The sequence below is a fragment of the Berghia stephanieae genome, chromosome 9 (assembly GCF_034508935.2).
Source record: "Berghia stephanieae isolate SIO BIC M18660-M18661 chromosome 9, UCSD_Bste_1.3, whole genome shotgun sequence".
Lineage (NCBI taxonomy): Eukaryota > Metazoa > Mollusca > Gastropoda > Nudibranchia > Aeolidiidae > Berghia > Berghia stephanieae.
Window position 1 is genome coordinate 35,379,517 of NC_088368.1, and position 17,099 is coordinate 35,396,615.

A 17,099-nucleotide genomic window follows, 5' to 3' on the forward strand; every position below is an offset into this window, starting at 1 on the left:
GACGTTAGTCTATTAATAAGTAATTATCATCATATCTTACTGATATCGTTACGTATTTCCTCACTTCCGGTTCAAAACTAATTGGAAGTGTGTAACCAGTCCTCCGAACAATGAATAGACCACGAATAGGTTAACAATATGACATCACTCAACCAGAAGATCAGTTGTAAAATGTATTTATCAAGTCCTCCAGAGGAAAGATTTAACACTTCTAAGGAGGTTGGAACCAGTATTTTGATATCACACAGTTGTTCCCTATTAATTCCCAACTTTAGACAGTCACCAATAAGGCGAGAGTACTTTAAGAAAAGAGACGTCTATCAGATTAGTTGGGCTGTATGAAAAGGACATTTTTAGCAAGATGGTTGTCGTCGTAATTCATTGTTTTTCGATTGAAAAAAAAATTGACAAAATTATAAAAGGTGATTTGGCTTTGTACTGGAAGAATCCATTCAAAACAGATTGGTGATGATGATGATGATGATGATGATGATGATGATGATGATGATGATGATGATGATGATGATGGTGATGATGATGATGATGATGATGATGATGATGATGATGATGATGATGATTATGATGATGGTGGTGATGATGATGATGATTATGATGATTAAACTTTGAAACTACGAATCTACGATCTCAGAAACCAGAACTCTTTTATTGAGAGGCTAAAATTAGTAACGTATGTCATGTTTTCCTTGAGAAAAGATTTCCTTTTGCCTTTTATTTCACGAGCTTTTCACAACAATCAGAAATTTTGATAAATAAAGTGACTAAATTTTGTGTGTTTACGTAGACCTTATTTAATTTGTGAATCCAATATAGCCCCCAAGATGCCGAGGGAGGAACAGACCTACCAGTTCTGTCCAGATGAATCTAAGTATGAGAAGCTTGCTAAAATCGGACAAGGAACGTTCGGGTAAGCATAAGAAAGAGTAAGAAGAGTGAGTGGAGTAAGAGTATGAGGTAATTAATTACTAAGAATCATCAAGAAAAGAATAACAACCAACTCAACTCAAAAGTGAATTAATAATCCGGTTTTACACAAATAAAAAGCCCTTTTAAAACCATTTGATGTCTAACCTTTGTAGGTAGTTGCATGAAAATTTGAGATTGCAGCAATTGTTTTCAAAATAGTCTCATGCTATTCTGCAAGAAATACACTTTTCAATGGTACCCAAATTATGACAATGTGACAATTAGAACCAAAGTTACGGGATTATTAGTCCGCAAAAGTGGACCAAAATACTTAATATAATTTAAGAGGAAAAAAGAAACTAAAACTGTGACCAGAGAGCAACCGAAAATCGGGGGAAATGGAAAATCACGGTTATTTGGGTTGGAATACTTATAAAACCATATATCAAAATGATCGCAAAGGAAAGACGAAGCAATTTAAAAAAAAATTAAATGATTATTATGCAATATTATGCAACGTCATGCAATTACATAACCCTAGAAAATGAAAAAAAAAGGCGCGAGGAACGGATAATAACTTTAAAAACAGATTTGAGGGTGGTCTTCTTCCAGAGCATGCTTACAATACTATGGCTATGATTAATTTTGAACACAAAAATTGTTAAAACAAGAGGAAAGGAGCGTAAACGTATGAATTTAGACACTAAAGTTGTGTCCTTGGGGAAGGCACTTAATATTTGGCATTGGCAAATGAGCAACAGACGAAAGATGACTGGTATTCGGAGAGAAGAAAAAAAACAAAAAAACAATGAACAGGGCTAGAAATAAAGTTGAACAAGTGTCAGTAAATGCAACTTGCAAATGTACTGCCCAATGTTTTTGCATCCTTGGACAAGACATTTGGGCACCAACAGTACTCGGGAGAAACAAGCTTGCCGCTTTATATATGCAAACATGGTCAGTGATAAAAATGCAAAATTAAAAACAAGAACTACATAAGAGTGGTAGAGAAAACTTAACCCGAAAATGCAAAATTGAATATTACGTAACATATTACATAATAACAAACAATAAGCCGATAAATACCGACACTTTGCAAACTTTCTGCAACATAGGCATGTCATATATCAAACTGAACATCTCGAAGAGATGTATCATATGACTAACTATTAAACTACATTAAAATTTAAATGAACTTTAGAAAATTTGATAATTGCTTTGCATTCAACATCACTAAGAGAACAGATAATTAAAGGGTACTCACGTACTGACTCGCTTAAATCCATAAGATGGCTGAGATGTGGCAAAAGACAGAAGACAACAAAATCTAGGCACTATGGGTTGTTGGCTGCATGGAATGTAGACACGGGCAATATCCAGGTAATGATACTGAATAAATACATCGAAGTCCAAGCAATGATACAGAAGTAGTTGGGGGAGACTGACGATCGAATTCATGTTGTTACTTCAATTTCACATTTAAAAATACAAGATAGATTATTGGAGCTGGAGGCGGCAGATGATCAAATTCATGTTGTTATTTCAATTTCATATTTAAAAATACAAGGCAGATTATTGGAGCTGGAGGAGGCAGACGACGGGAGTTGGAGGTGGCAGACAATCAAATTCATGTTGTTATTTCAATCTCATATTTAAAAATACAAGACAGACGACTGGATTTAGAGGCGGCAGACGACTGGAGTTGGAGGTGGCAGACAATCAAATTCATGTTGTTATTTCAATCTCATATTTCAAAATACAAGACAGACGACTGGAGTTCGAGGCGGCAGACGACTGGAGTTCGAGGTGGCAGACAATCAAATTCATGTTGTTATTTCAATTTCATATTTAAAAATACAAGGCAGAATATTGGAGCTGGAGGAGGCAGACAATCAAATTCATGTTGTTATTTCAATCTCATATTTAAAAATACAAGACAGACAACTGGAGTTAGAGGCGGCAGACGACTGGAGTTGGAGGTGGCAGACAATCAAATTCATGTTGTTATTTCAATTTCATATTTAAAAATACAAGGCAGATTATTGGAGCTGGAGGAGGCAGATGACGGGAGTTGGAGGTGGCAGACAATCAAATTCATGTTGTTATTTCAATCTCATATTTCAAAATACAAGACAGACGACTGGAGTTCGAGGCGGCAGACGACTGGAGTTCGAGGTGGCAGACAATCAAATTCATGTTGTTATTTCAATTTCATATTTAAAAATACAAGGCAGAATATTGGAGCTGGAGGAGGCAGACAATCAAATTCATGTTGTTATTTCAATCTCATATTTAAAAATACAAGACAGACAACTGGAGTTAGAGGCGGCAGACGACTGGAGTTGGAGGTGGCAGACAATCAAATTCATGTTGTTATTTCAATTTCATATTTAAAAATACAAGGCAGATTATTGGAGCTGGAGGAGGCAGATGACGGGAGTTGGAGGTGGCAGACAATCAAATTCATGTTGTTATTACAATTTCATATATTCAAAAATACAAAGCAGATTATAGGAGCTGGAGGTGGCAGACAATCAAATTCATGTTGTTATTTCAATCTCATATTTAGAAATACAAGACAGACGACTGGAGTTCGAGACGGCAGACGACTGGAGTTGGAGGTGACAGACAATCAAATTCATGTTGTTATTTCAATCTCATATTTAAAAATACAAGACAGACGACTGGAGTTCGAGGCGGCAGACGACTGGAGTTGGAGGTGGCAGACAATCAAATTCATGTTGTTATTTCAATTTCATATTTAAAAATACAAGGCAGATTATTGGAGCTGGAGGAGGCAGACAATCAAATTCATGTTGTTATTTCAATCTCATATTTAAAAATACAAGACAGACGACTGGAGTTAGAGGCGGCAGACGACTGGAGTTGGAGGTGGCAGACAATCAAATTCATGTTGTTATTTCAATTTCATATTTAAAAATACAAGGCAGATTATTGGAGCTGGAGGAGGCAGACGACTGAGTTGGAGGTGGCAGACAATCAAATTCATGTTGTTATTTCAATCTCATATTTAAAAATACAAGACAGACGACTGGAGTTCGAGGCGGCAGACGACGGGAGTTGGAGGTGGCAGACAATCAAATTCATATTGTTATTTCAATTTCATATTTAAAAATACAAGGCAGGAAATGAAACATGAAAATGTGGTGTCATAATGAACGTCTGACTCTGAAAACAAAAAAAGTACTTCGATTATGATTAAATCAACAAAATTAAAAGTTATATAATAATTTTTGTTGTGGTAAAGAGTAAAGTAATGAATGAAATATACTTTCACTTGAATTGACTCTATTATGCTATTCTGTATTATTTGTATTGAAATTAACCACATTAAATTAAACCAACACACTTAACCTACAGAACAAACAAAAATAAAAGATAAAAAATAATATCAGTGGAACATAATTTTTAGTTGTGCGGTATCATCCCAGTTAAAAAGTCATTTCAGTTTCAACATTCATTCATAAAATAAAACTAAAATTATGGATGGGACTATTTTCAGTCTTTTTACAGCAATTATTCAGCTTGAAATTATTTATACAAGTCACAAAAGCAAAAGCAGTCGATAGTTTACAGACTGCACTGTACACAGGAGACTCGGGGATACATCGAGAGGCAATCCTGGTTGGCCGTCGCCAACTTCATGAACACGCATCGTATTTAAAGTCACTAAAAGACGCTTTCGCCAGCATCAATCACCACCAAAATTCACACAAATAGAGAAAAATGGTTGGCGAATAATATAACATTAATTAAAAATAGGTAATATAATGAAAAATGTATTTAAAATGAAGTTAAAACTTACCAAATTTACAAACAGCTGGCATCTGAACAAAGAATGAACGGATTAAAAATCTGAAAACGCCGCCTGATGCGCTGGCTTCTCCTCTTTAAAATGAGACAGGAAGTGACGAAATTAGTGCACAGGAAGCGATTCCACGGCAATGGAAGTAAAACTATGTTCACCGGTTAACACAATTTTCACTTCAGAGCCGTAACATCGATATCGGGGCTCGATCAGCGGCTCAGCCACGGGCGATGCGACTACCTACCTTTGGTTTCAGGTGGTGATTCAAATTCAAATTTTAATTTTACCATTTACTACTAGAGAGGTGGGCCTTTGGCCTACCAACCTCCGCTGCACGTCCAACTCGCCTTGAGCATGCATTCACGTAAAATATAAAGATTTTTTTTTAAAACCTACCTCTGTTTCAAAAACTAGCATCTTTCACCTTTCTAAGAAACATTTTGATTTTTCAGAACTTTAGTTCGTTAAAAAAATACCGGCCAATCTGACCCGTTGAGTCGAATGAAAACGAAATTTTGTTGTTTACACGGTTCAAAGGAAATGCCGTAAATAAGCTTTCATGGACTTCCTGTGTTGTTTTTATAGTGTCACGTGACCGTTTTGAGAAATTTGTCGTCTGCTACAAATAATTAGACCGGTAGGGGGTAGATATTTTCGTTGGAGCAGAGAAAAAGTGAGTATTATTTCTTGGACTTGTAGAGAGGCCTAGGGTCCACCAGCAGTCAAGTTTATTGAATAAAAGAAAAAAAGGCCTTTTTACTGCACTAATGCACCAAATTGCATACCTATCTATGGACACTTTGTTCCGTATCTTTTTCCCAATAAACTTTTTTAAAAACCTGGGGCCAGGGTTGCTAGTTTGGCCTCCTGGTGGCCAAATTTGAGAAATTTGGCCTTTGCCCAAGCCATTTGGCCTCCCAAAATTTGGTTTGGCCACTTGGCCTCCTGTAACCAACTTTTGGCTTCCTCTGACATTCCCCGTTATATCGTTTTACTCTGGTACCGGTAAAACTTATTTTATTTGGCAATCTAAATATCTAAATGCAACACGTGCTAACGCCACAGATTGCATTTGCTAATGCTTCTATATATACGAATTTTCCTTATCCTATCTAAATTGTTTAACAAATCTAAAGAGTTTTCGCGAGGCTAAGGTGGGTTTGGTGGTATTTGGGCTCCTGCCGAGGAATCTGGCCTCTTGCTATGGCTAGTTTGGTCTCTTACTCAAAAATGATCTGGCAACCCTGCCTGGCTAGGCGGTACCTTGATAACAGAAACGATACCCACACGATTTCGCGAGGAATTAATCATGAAAACAATTAGGATATAATTTCAACACAACTTTTGAAATTCATAAGGATTGTCCATTACCGAATGTTTTTTGATAGAAAACAAATGCATCTTCAAATCTAAACTGCTTTTGACGGTAAGCGGTAAGTTTTTTATTTATTTTTCGGTCCAAACGAATGATTTATCCTGGTATAGAAGCTAAGTATTGGTAACACCGGCGCAGCTCACCAATACTTAGCTTCTATAACCAGGACAAATCATTCATGCTCAAGGCATGCTCAAGGCGAGTTGGACGTGCAGCGGAGGTTGGTAGGCCAAAGGCCCACCTCTCTACCATGCAAAAAAAAAGCACAAAAAAACGAAGTGACTATTTCTCCGCTTGATCTCCATTTCTCCGCCGTTCTCAAGATTATTTTTTTTTGGTTCTTTGCGAGAGTGTCTGTGTGAATGGTGAAGGAAGAGAATGTGTGCATTTTTTTGAGTTTTCTTTTGCCAGTGCTTGGGCGCTCTGTCTTTTTTTCATTCCCAACTTTCTGTTGGACTTCTATCTTGAGTTTGTGCTATCTTGTCTTTTAACCTCTGTTCCCGTCTAGAGACTTTGGCTTTTAGGTTTGCTTCTGTTCTCTCTTTGATAGTGCAGCGTGGAGTGCAAAGGCAAAAGTGAACGCGCCATGTAGTATTCGCGATAGCACAACTTTTGGATAAAATCTGTCTTTGTCAACAATGTGCCGAAAAAAACGCTAGCTTGATGATTCGTGAGAATTCCCTGTCCACTCTGTTCGAGCATTTACTTTTGCATCGACATCGCGTCAGTATCAGTAACCCATCAGCTACTGGAGGATAGCCAACCATTCAGAGAAATAGAGTTCAAGTTTATTTTTCTGAGCGTTCGGAGAAATAGACCCGGCCAAAAAAAAAGCTCAACATCAAAATCTGTGACCGAGAGAAGAGTGGGCAGCCATGTCCTGTGAACACACAGCTCTAGGCGCACATTGAAATAACAAATATTGGGAGGACTTCTGTAGTTTCACAGCACTTTTATTATATTACACTCCAGCACGGTTTCCTCAAACTCCTCGGGACATGCAAAATCATTTGAGGAAATCGTAGTTTGAGGAAACCGTACATTGCCATGAGGTTTAATGGGGAGGGGATGTGGCTCACCAGTATGGTCTTTGCATCATACCCGAAAGATACATGGTTCGAATATCCACTGTGTTATGAGTATGAGGCAGTCAGCAAGCCACCTCCTGAGCTTTGCTGTGCTGCGGCTGACACCCGGGGGTATTCCAGTCTTCACTTTGAATAATCCCATAATCAAATTTCCGCAATAGGATGAATAAAGGAAACTTTATTATTATTTACTTTATTGATATGTTTCAAGGATGCGTGTGTGTGTGTGTGTGTCAGAATGGGTGGCATTGAAATTTTGACTAATAACCAGAGAGGTGTCTTAAATGCGAAATGGCAATGGAGTGTGTGAGTGGTTGTGTGTGTTTGCGTGTGTATTATACTGCTACACAAACATGCAGTGTAGATAGATGCACACGATACAAACATAAGTAACTGTCATTATCACAGTAAGTCATCAGTAGCTGAAATCAAGGGGTGCAATTTTTTAAAAAACAAACGTTTAATTAATTTTTATTTTTACGTTGGCTTGGTGAAATTACTTCAAGTAAACCGTGTTAAATGTAAAAATTTGTTCGAGGAAGGAATTGAATAATAATGAAAAACTTCGGAGCATTTGAATGAGTTTGCGGAAAGCGTGCTGGAGTGTACTTAATCTTTTAGTTATTATGGACAATAAATATTACTATAACCATAACTCACTGACTACTAATGTTTTCAGAATTGCAAAGGCGCTGACTGCCGAGGTTTATGCATGTTTTGAAAAAATTCTCCATTTTCACAATTTTTTATGACAATAAAGCAGTTTAAAAAGCAAACAAACCTGCTTGTGTTGTTCTTTCAAATGATACCATTTGTATTGTTGCATTTTAATTCTGGATTGGACAGTAACATTTGGAATTGAAAAGGATGCAATTTTATCCCCCCCCCCCCCCCCCCCCCCCCCCCCCAAAAAAAAATTGAATTGGAGTCAACTCTGCCTTTGGCCACTGTTCTAAATAAAAACTGGAAAAATTAATGTTCTTTTTTTCAGAAAATAATCACAAACATAATCAGAATAATATCTAAAACAAAAATAAATAGTTTCATGTTTTTCACTCGAGAATTACAAATAATTCATTTCGTTTCTCCATTATGTTGGAAAACTTAAAGAAAAAATACCAGGTTATCTATTACTTTGGCCTGCTAGAAAGAATGTCAAGATTAAAAAGTGACCCATCATGTTTAGTTTGAAATGAAAAATAAAAAAATGAACTACCTCGCCGTCAAACTGCCATGGCCGATACAGTTCAGTCAGAAGTAGTAAAAATAGCAAAGTATGAAACTGAGGGGATTCGGCCATGGCACTCAAAGGTCAAAATAATAAAAAACCCAACATGTATCAGCCGTGGCAGTCAGTGAGTTAAGATAAGTTTCATTTTTATAAGTGGTGTGATTTTTTCTAATTTCAAAACCAATTTGCTGAGTCCATTGTTGCTGCCAGATCCATTATTACTTTCTGTGATTCCCATATGTTTCGATATTGCAACAGCTAACATTATGTTTCATCTGGTTATATAGTATCTTTAGTTAGGGTTGAGGGGGATTTGGGTGGTTACCCCCTCCCCCAATAAAAAAAAGGGGGTTGGGGGGGGGGGTCTTTCCGGCCCACCGATAATTTTTTTTAATCCCCTCTTTAGGGGTGCTGTGAAACTATGAAAGTCCTTCCCAAATATTAAGCTACAGAATTTATTTCCCCCTTTAAAAAATTTTTTGTTTTATTATATATGGTAGGTCTGCATGTTGTATCTGACTATATTATCTTATTCATCTGTAGTGTTTCATTCATCCTGTTTTGTTGATAAAGTGGAAACCTGAAACATCCATTTTATCTGCTTTCGTATATAAAATTGAAGCTCACATTCAATTTCACATTATTTATTTCTTCGAGCTTCGAGCAGCACCATTTACATTATATAGTATAGAGGCATTGTTTGATTTTGTTTCAGTGAAGTGTTCAAGGCAAGGGACAAAAAGACCAAGAATGTTGTCGCTATGAAGAAGGTCTTGATGGAAAATGAAAAGGAAGGGGTAGGTCTGGCGAGTCATTTATAGTTTTTTATTTTTTTTTAGAAAATCAGTCCTTTAGAGCTATAACTAACTACAGTGGTCTCCGTTTATAAGCACTCCTACTACAAGTGTAAGCTATTCAGAATAAAATGGATGGATAGAATTAAGAAGGAAGAAGTACGGGAAAGAACACAGCAGAAACCAGTGTGAGAGGAAATAGGAAGAAGACGCTGGAGGTGGATCGGACACACCCTTAGAAAGAATGACTCCACTATAACAAAGACAGTATTGGACTGGAACCCTCAGGGCAGAAGATCAAGGGGATGCCACAGGGAACATGGAGAAGAATTAAAGAAGCTGATATACAGAGAAGTGATAAGACTTGGAACGAGATAAAAAAGTTAGCTCAGGATAGAGAAGGATGGAAACGGTTTGTCTATGGCCTATACCCTGACCCAGTGTGAAAAAGGCAATGATGATGATGATGATGATGATGATGAATATCTCCACCATCACACCACCATTCCAACATCTATGACCTCATCTTACTGTCATTAATACAATATGATCTTTATAACCCCAACCTCTTCTATGTCGTTACTATATGAATTTTCAGCAAGACTTTTTCTTCCCTTTTAGGATTTTATTGTGCAGGACCCCAAATTTCTTGTCAGCTTCTTTATATTTATACTGTTTTAGTTAAATCATGTTTAAAGTTTACTTATTTGTATAGAAAAGTAGAAAACGGTAGGGGCTGCCTGAAGCCGGTGATCGTGAAAATACTAACGAAAGAGTGAAAATGGAGAGGTTTCATATGGGAAGCTTTTTCATTTTCACTCTTTTGTTAGTACTTATTTGCATATAATATGCATTTTAGCATAAATTACAGTTTGAAGCACAAAGTAAATAAATTTGTCTTGTTTTTGTTTTTCATTATATAAGATGATACTTTAAATAATATCAGCAATATAAAGTTTTGCTGTTACATAGAAATTTATGATAAAGCTTACACTTAGCTATGTGAACCAAACAATTCTTCAAATTTCTCTTCTTTTAATGGAATATTTATTTTATTTTCCAGTTTCCAATCACGGCTCTACGGGAAATCAAGATCCTTCAAGTGTTGAAAAATGACAACATTGTTAATCTGTTGGAGATTTGTAGAGCCAAAGGTATTTATCACATGCAAACTGAATACTAAGCGGCTTAAAAAATGAAAAAAAAAAAAGCAGAAGAGCATTTATATAGCACAATATCCACTAACCAAAGCACTTTACAGGGGATCCCTAGTTGACAGCAACACTTATATCTCTATTCATCTATCTATCTATCTGTCTATCTATCTATCTATCTATCTATCTATCTATCTATCTATCTATCTATATATGATGATTATCTATGTATTATCTACCTTCTGAACTATTTCAACGGTTGTAAATGATGATGACAATGAAGATAATGATGATGATATGAATGTTCCCACCAGCCACCCCTTACAATCGCTACAAGACGACAGTCTACCTGGTGTTTGAGTTCTGTGAACACGATCTGGCTGGTCTCCTCAGCAACCCACAGGTGAAGTTCAGTCTGGCAGAGATCAAGAAAGTCATGCAGCAGCTCTTGAATGGGCTCTACTATATCCACAGGTACGGCTGAAGGACCTTGCCTGTACATGTTGTCATATCGGAATAAGTTAGTTCATTAAAGAGAAAGGTATTTGTTTGTTTTTAAGGGTTTCACCTCACTTGCAACAATTATAAAGTCATTTCAGCACCAGTAAAAAGGAAGATAATGAGATAATAAAAAAGAAACTACTCTTTTAATTATCTTGCACATTCTACACGAGCTATCAAATTAAAAGAAGAAAAAAATCGTCTTTTTTTTTTTTTTTTCGCCTTTTATTCTTCTTTGCAAAATCTCGAAAATTTGCAAAAATAATAAAAGCAGATTTTGCGGATGCAATGCAAATCAGTGATATTTGCGAAATTTTTTTTGCGGCCATAAGTGATGCAAAAAAACTGCCTAACCAGAATTTCGTCTTAAAATCCCTAAAGCTTGTTCTCATTCCCAGTTTCTTTAATTTTCCTGATTTATGAAAAAAGAGTATTACTATTCAGAATAGACCAAAGCACCCAGCTGATTGCTGGTCGGATAAGTAAGTAAGTATGTACTGCTAAGTACTATTCAAGAATGAATAATCACCATCATTGCTGTGACCTGGTTGGTGCAACAATACATATATTTATATAGAAATAGCAGATGCAGCAAGGAGATCCTTATATAGGAGTTATGCTCTCATATTATAATAATAGCTGCTCAAATAAGGAAAAGGGACAAAAATGTGTTTTTTTTCCAACATACTCAGGACTGAACTGCCTCTTTCTTTATCAACTCGCGTTTATAAAGCATGACTTACAAAGGGGCATAATCAACACAAACATTTGTATATACAGCAAATAGTAAAGCATGGATTGTCTCTCCTACATTCATTACAAATAGGCTTTGACAGTTGTGAAGTCACTTCCATCGTGATGACGCTTAGTAACTTAGTAACTGGTTCTAAACTATCGCTCTTATGAAATACTTCTCCGACAAGCATAAAAGTGTCTCCAGAGGAGAAAAACATTATAAATCTGATCATGTTTTGACTTTTATACATTCTGATCACATGACATGTGAAAAAGTTCTAGCCAGCATGAAGAATAAAAAGTACTGATTTTCTTTGTTTAGAACCAAGCTGCTCGTTGCTGGACGGACGTGACATCAGACTATTGAATCCTATTATTATCATCATCAATAGCAGCACGTCACCACCGTCATCATCGTGTCCACATTTAAATCCCAGATTTACCTTAGAAATTTCCCAATTTTTGTTTCTGAAAAGTTTTCAAGTCTGAAGATTGGTTTTATGGTTTATCCTTTGTAAAAAAAAAAAAATTACAGTTTTCTGAAAAGGATTAATATTTTCCTTTTCTGTCTTCTTTTTTTTTTTTTCTATTTTGTATAGTTTAATTCACTTATTTTTGTATTTAATTCATTTGATTATCTATTTATTTTGTAATTTATTCATTTTATAACTTATTATATTTGTTTTTCTTTATGCGTGTCTTTTTCTTCATGCTATAGGGAATGAGATTAGCGGAAGAGTAGCGTCCCTTGATTGGACGTCACCCATAGTCTGTGACGTCACCGGCGGAAAAGTTCTTAGAGAGAGAACGTCATGTTGGTTGTTCGCGAGGACGAGAGACGCATGTGAACAACCAACATGACGTTCTCTCTCTAATAACTTTTCCGCCGGTGACGTCCAATCAAGGGACGCTACTCTTCTGCTAATCTCATTCCCTATATGTTTGGTTTTGTTATTTTTTGTTTTTGGGTCGATTTGTATTTTCCCTGTTTTCTATTCATACTTCCAGCAACAAGATCCTACACCGGGACATGAAAGCTGCCAACATCCTGATTACCAAAACTGGAAAACTGAAACTGGCTGACTTTGGTCTGGCTAGGGCATTCAGGTAACCCCCCCCCCCCCTCCTCCCCATACATACACACACACACAGACACACAAACACTCACAAGCATCATTGTTATTCTTCATATAATAAGAGAATAATAAGGGTGAATTGTATATTCATTAGTGGATCAATTTGAAATGACACAAAGGTAGGGGACTAACGAATATACAGTTCTCCTTGTGATATTAAGCATTCTTGCGACATTGGTCACAGACTGTCCAGCTTGAAGATGACCAATGTCACGTGCATGTTGTTCTTAACTAAGTCGTGACATCGCGTAGATTAATGGATGGTATTTTGCATTGTGTTTTCCTGCATTGAAAATGTTCCAAGAAGACACGGATGGCAAAAAAATTAATCTACACACTTCCTGTCCAGAGTAAGGGGCTAAAAGGTCATTTTAGCATGTGCGCGACGTGGTGAGCAAGTTTCAGGTCAAAAACAAATGCATCAACTATCGGTACACAGAAGGGCTAATGGTAAACAACTCAGTGGAAAATCATTAGCCTACGCCAACGGATAAAAAAGTAATGACGATTTTAAATATGTATACTTTCTTTTGATCGCAAGTATACATATATATTTTTAAAAAATAATTTTTTTATTTATTTTTTTTTTAAATTAAAAATTTTTATTTTTTATTTTGTTATTTTCAGTGATAAGATAAACAGGTACACTAACCGTGTGGTGACTCTATGGTACCGACCACCAGAGTTGTTGTTAGGAGAGCGTAACTACAGCCCTGCCATTGACCTATGGGGTGCTGGATGCATCATGGCAGAGATGTGGACCCGTAGTCCTATCATGCAGGGAAACACAGAACAACACCAGGTGAGTGGATATAGTAAGCAAAAGTGGATGCTAGGCAGTCTTAACTCTTTCAGTGCCATTGGCAGCACTGTGCATCCAGAGCAGAGTCTGTTCTCCTGGCCAATGGCCATACAGTGCGGCCAGTCTTGAAAGGCAAAAATAATAATGTAATCCAATCTTACTTTCTACAAAAGGAATTTACTTACTTTCTATAAATTGAACCAGTGGTATCATTTCTTTCATCAGAACATTCAATTGGCCCTGGAAGGGTAATATATTTGAGATTTTGTGCCTAATTCGAATGTCGCTTTGTCTTAGCTTGTCATTCTCATGCTGCCTCAATCAGGTGTCAGCTATTTTGTGACAGAAATGCGAATAAAGCCTCAGCGCTGAAAGAGTTAAGCAAACTTACCAACCCTTCCACGTCGGGCGGAATCATTCAAATTATTGCTCGTCCCTTCCGACGTTCCGAAATTGCCTCTAAAAGTCCTATTTTCAAAGATAATGATACATTTTAAGAAAGGGTAAAAAGTGGAAAAAAAATTCTATTCTCAATTCAGTTCTGCCACCAATTAAAATTCAGAGACAATCCACTGTCCAATGCAGTTCTCGGAATATGAATAGGACCGCAATTTTGTTTGTCTGTCCTAGAGGTTGCAATGTTTGTGGTATGTTAAATTGCCAATATTTTGTATTTTCTGACATTCTGATTTCACTTTTGGAATGTTAGGGGTTGGCAGGTCTGATTAAAATGTGGAATATTGAGTGAATGCATTTGCTGCTTGCTGCAGTCTCTTGATAAATAGCTGAATAATAATTACACAATTGACCAAGATACGAGATGTCTATCTCCAGTGTTGTAGCTTGTGGCTTATTGTTTTTTATGTGTTGTGTAATTTGTGGCTTTTGTTCGCTCATAGAAATCATCAAGTTTATTGAAATCCTTTAACTGACTACTTGTATTTTTTAAGGTTTTGAAAATCATTCTTCAAAAAAAAAAGAAATTGGTTGAAATAAATTTCATTTTCTTGGTTGATCAATGGAAATTAGCTATTATAGGAATTGAAAACATTCATGATGACTTGAATAAGTCAATTCTAGTGAGAAAAAGGCATGACCCAAGCATCACCCAGGGTGGGGTTCCTGGCCTCCCACAGTGGGCTGGGTGGCACTTACTGTGTCTTCTATTGTCTTATATGTTTTCCAATTTGCTTTCTGTTTTTGTCTTGGAATGAGATTACATGGTTTTGCCCTGGCCATAGTGCTTGCCTGGGAAGGAAACAGTCAAATGCATAGTTATTGTTTTGGGAGATTATATTTTTTTCCTTGTTTATCATCTCTCTTGTATGTATTGTTATATTTGTTATTTTGAATATATATTGTAAGCATTTGAGTGTATTCCTCTTAGTGGGAACTCAAACGAAGTACATGGAAGGTGTGCTCTTGGAATCTACGTCTGTTCTCTATTTGAACCATTCCCCTTTGTCTTACTTTTTCCTCGTCCTTTTAACTGTACATCTAAAATCTTTTCACTATCCAATTTTCTTCCTTTTTACTGGCGCTGCTATATGACCTAAATTTGTTGCGTACTGTAAAACCCTTAAAAGCAAAAAACAAACATCACCAAACTTTACCTTTCTTTAACTTTCCCCAGCTCACACTCATTAGCCAATTGTGTGGTTCCATCGCCTCTGAAGTTTGGCCCGGTGTGGAAAAATTGGAATATTTTACCAAGATCGACTTTCCCAAAGGTCAAAAAAGAAAGGTGAAAGAGCGTCTACACGGCTACGTCAAAGACCAGTGGGCCCTGGATCTTCTGGACAAACTCTTGTGTCTGGATCCGTCCAAGCGGGCCAACGCGGACGAGGCCCTGAACCACGACTTCTTCTGGGTGGACCCTCTCCCACAGGAGTTGAATCTGATGTTGTCCCGTCACAGCAAGTCCATGTTTGAGTACCTGGCCCCGCCACGCCGACGGGTCCCCATCAACCAGCAGCAACAGCAGCAGCAGGGGGCTGTGAGACCCGCCCCGCACAATCCCGATCAGCATGTGGAGAGAATATTTTAATTTAATGATAGTGAGTGAATTGTGTGTCATAGTGGATGTATGAATATATGAATGCATGCTAATTAACTGGGATTAAATGTTCCATAGCCTTTGTCGCAAACTTTTCAATTTTGGAAAATCTAACCATGCAGAAGATTTTGAAAAACTACCAACGATAAAATGGTCCAATGGACTTAGAACGGTTTCGTCACATGTCAAATTAAAACAATTTCATTGGATAGTTTTTACCCACTATTTTTGATCTTATGCCTCCATTGGTTTAAGAGTGACCTTAGCCTAACATTAGAAAATCGTTGAACAGTTTGCAACAAATTGAAAATGGCATATATTCAAGATTTTGAACAATTTTCAACAGTTAGAAAACGGCATATTTTCAAGAGTCGAAGAGTTTGTACGATGGGGTAATGCATACCACGACAACTTTTCCACTTTTGGAATGTGCAGGGTTGGCAGGTCTGTATATTGTGGGCTGGACATTTGCGTATGTGTGTGGCTGGTGTTATTGAATGCATGTAGCCTGTATCAAGATAAGAATTTATTGAACATGTGGGAATTTCTGTCTTTCTAGTTGAGATATAGGTCTTTATAAATAATCTAAGGAAAATGAAAAAAAAAAAGGGAGGGGGAGGGGAGGTGTACAGAGAGAGAGAGAGTAGATGTGGTTGAATGCTTGTGTGGAGAGAGAGAGTAGCTGTGGTTGAATGCTTGTATGGAGAGAGAGAGTAGCTGTGGTTGAATGCTTGTATGGAGAGAGAGAGAGAGTAGATGTGGTTGAATGTTATAAAGAATACTGGTGAAACTTTTAGAGAGAGAGAGTAGCGTGGTGAATGTTGTATGAGAGAGAGAGAGTAGCTGTGGTTGAATGTTTGTGTGGAGAGAGAGAGTAGCTGTGGTTGAATGCTTGTATGGAGAGAGAGAGTAGCTGTGGTTGAATGCTTGTATGGAGAGAGAGAGAGAGTAGATGTGGTTGAATGCTTGTATGGAGAGAGAGAGTAGCTGTGGTTGAATGCTTGTATGGAGAGAGAGAGTAGATGTGGTTGAATGCTTGTGTGGAGAGAGAGAGTAGATGTGGTTGAATGCTTGTGTGGAGAGAGAGAGTAGATGTGGTTGAATGCTTGTATGGAGAGAGAGAGTAGATGTGGTTGAATGCTTGTGTGGAGAGAGAGAGAGAGTAGCTGTGGTTGAATGTTTGTGTGGAGAGAGAGAGTAGATGTGGTTGAATGCTTGTATGGAGAGAGAGAGTAGATGTGGTTGAATGCTTGTGTGGTATTTTCGGATAGTGTTAGGGATTACCTGTGGCTGAGAGGCCTTGTTGCTTCAATCAGGACCTGCCAATGATGGCAATGTTGAAGAGTCAACTGACAACTTACTGAACAAGAGGAGAATGATGATTGCCCCGGAACACGTTGTTTTGGTTTTTTTAAAAATTATTATTATTATTATTATTATTATTATTATTATTATTATTATTATTATTATTATT

General features: G+C 37.1%; 1 protein-coding gene across 1 annotated transcript; it reads left to right on the forward strand.

The window, feature by feature from the left end:
- The first annotated feature begins 662 nt into the window (after positions 1 to 662).
- On the forward strand, positions 663 to 16,233 carry LOC144980124 (cyclin-dependent kinase 9-like). The gene is made up of 7 exons (XM_078927668.1): positions 663 to 925; positions 9,163 to 9,244; positions 10,305 to 10,395; positions 10,710 to 10,869; positions 12,640 to 12,738; positions 13,395 to 13,569; positions 15,203 to 16,233. Exons 1-7 carry the CDS (start codon positions 840 to 842, stop codon positions 15,614 to 15,616), a joined length of 1,107 nt encoding a protein of 368 aa, XP_078783794.1. The 5' UTR covers positions 663 to 839; the 3' UTR covers positions 15,617 to 16,233.
- The last annotated feature ends 866 nt before the right edge of the window (positions 16,234 to 17,099 follow it).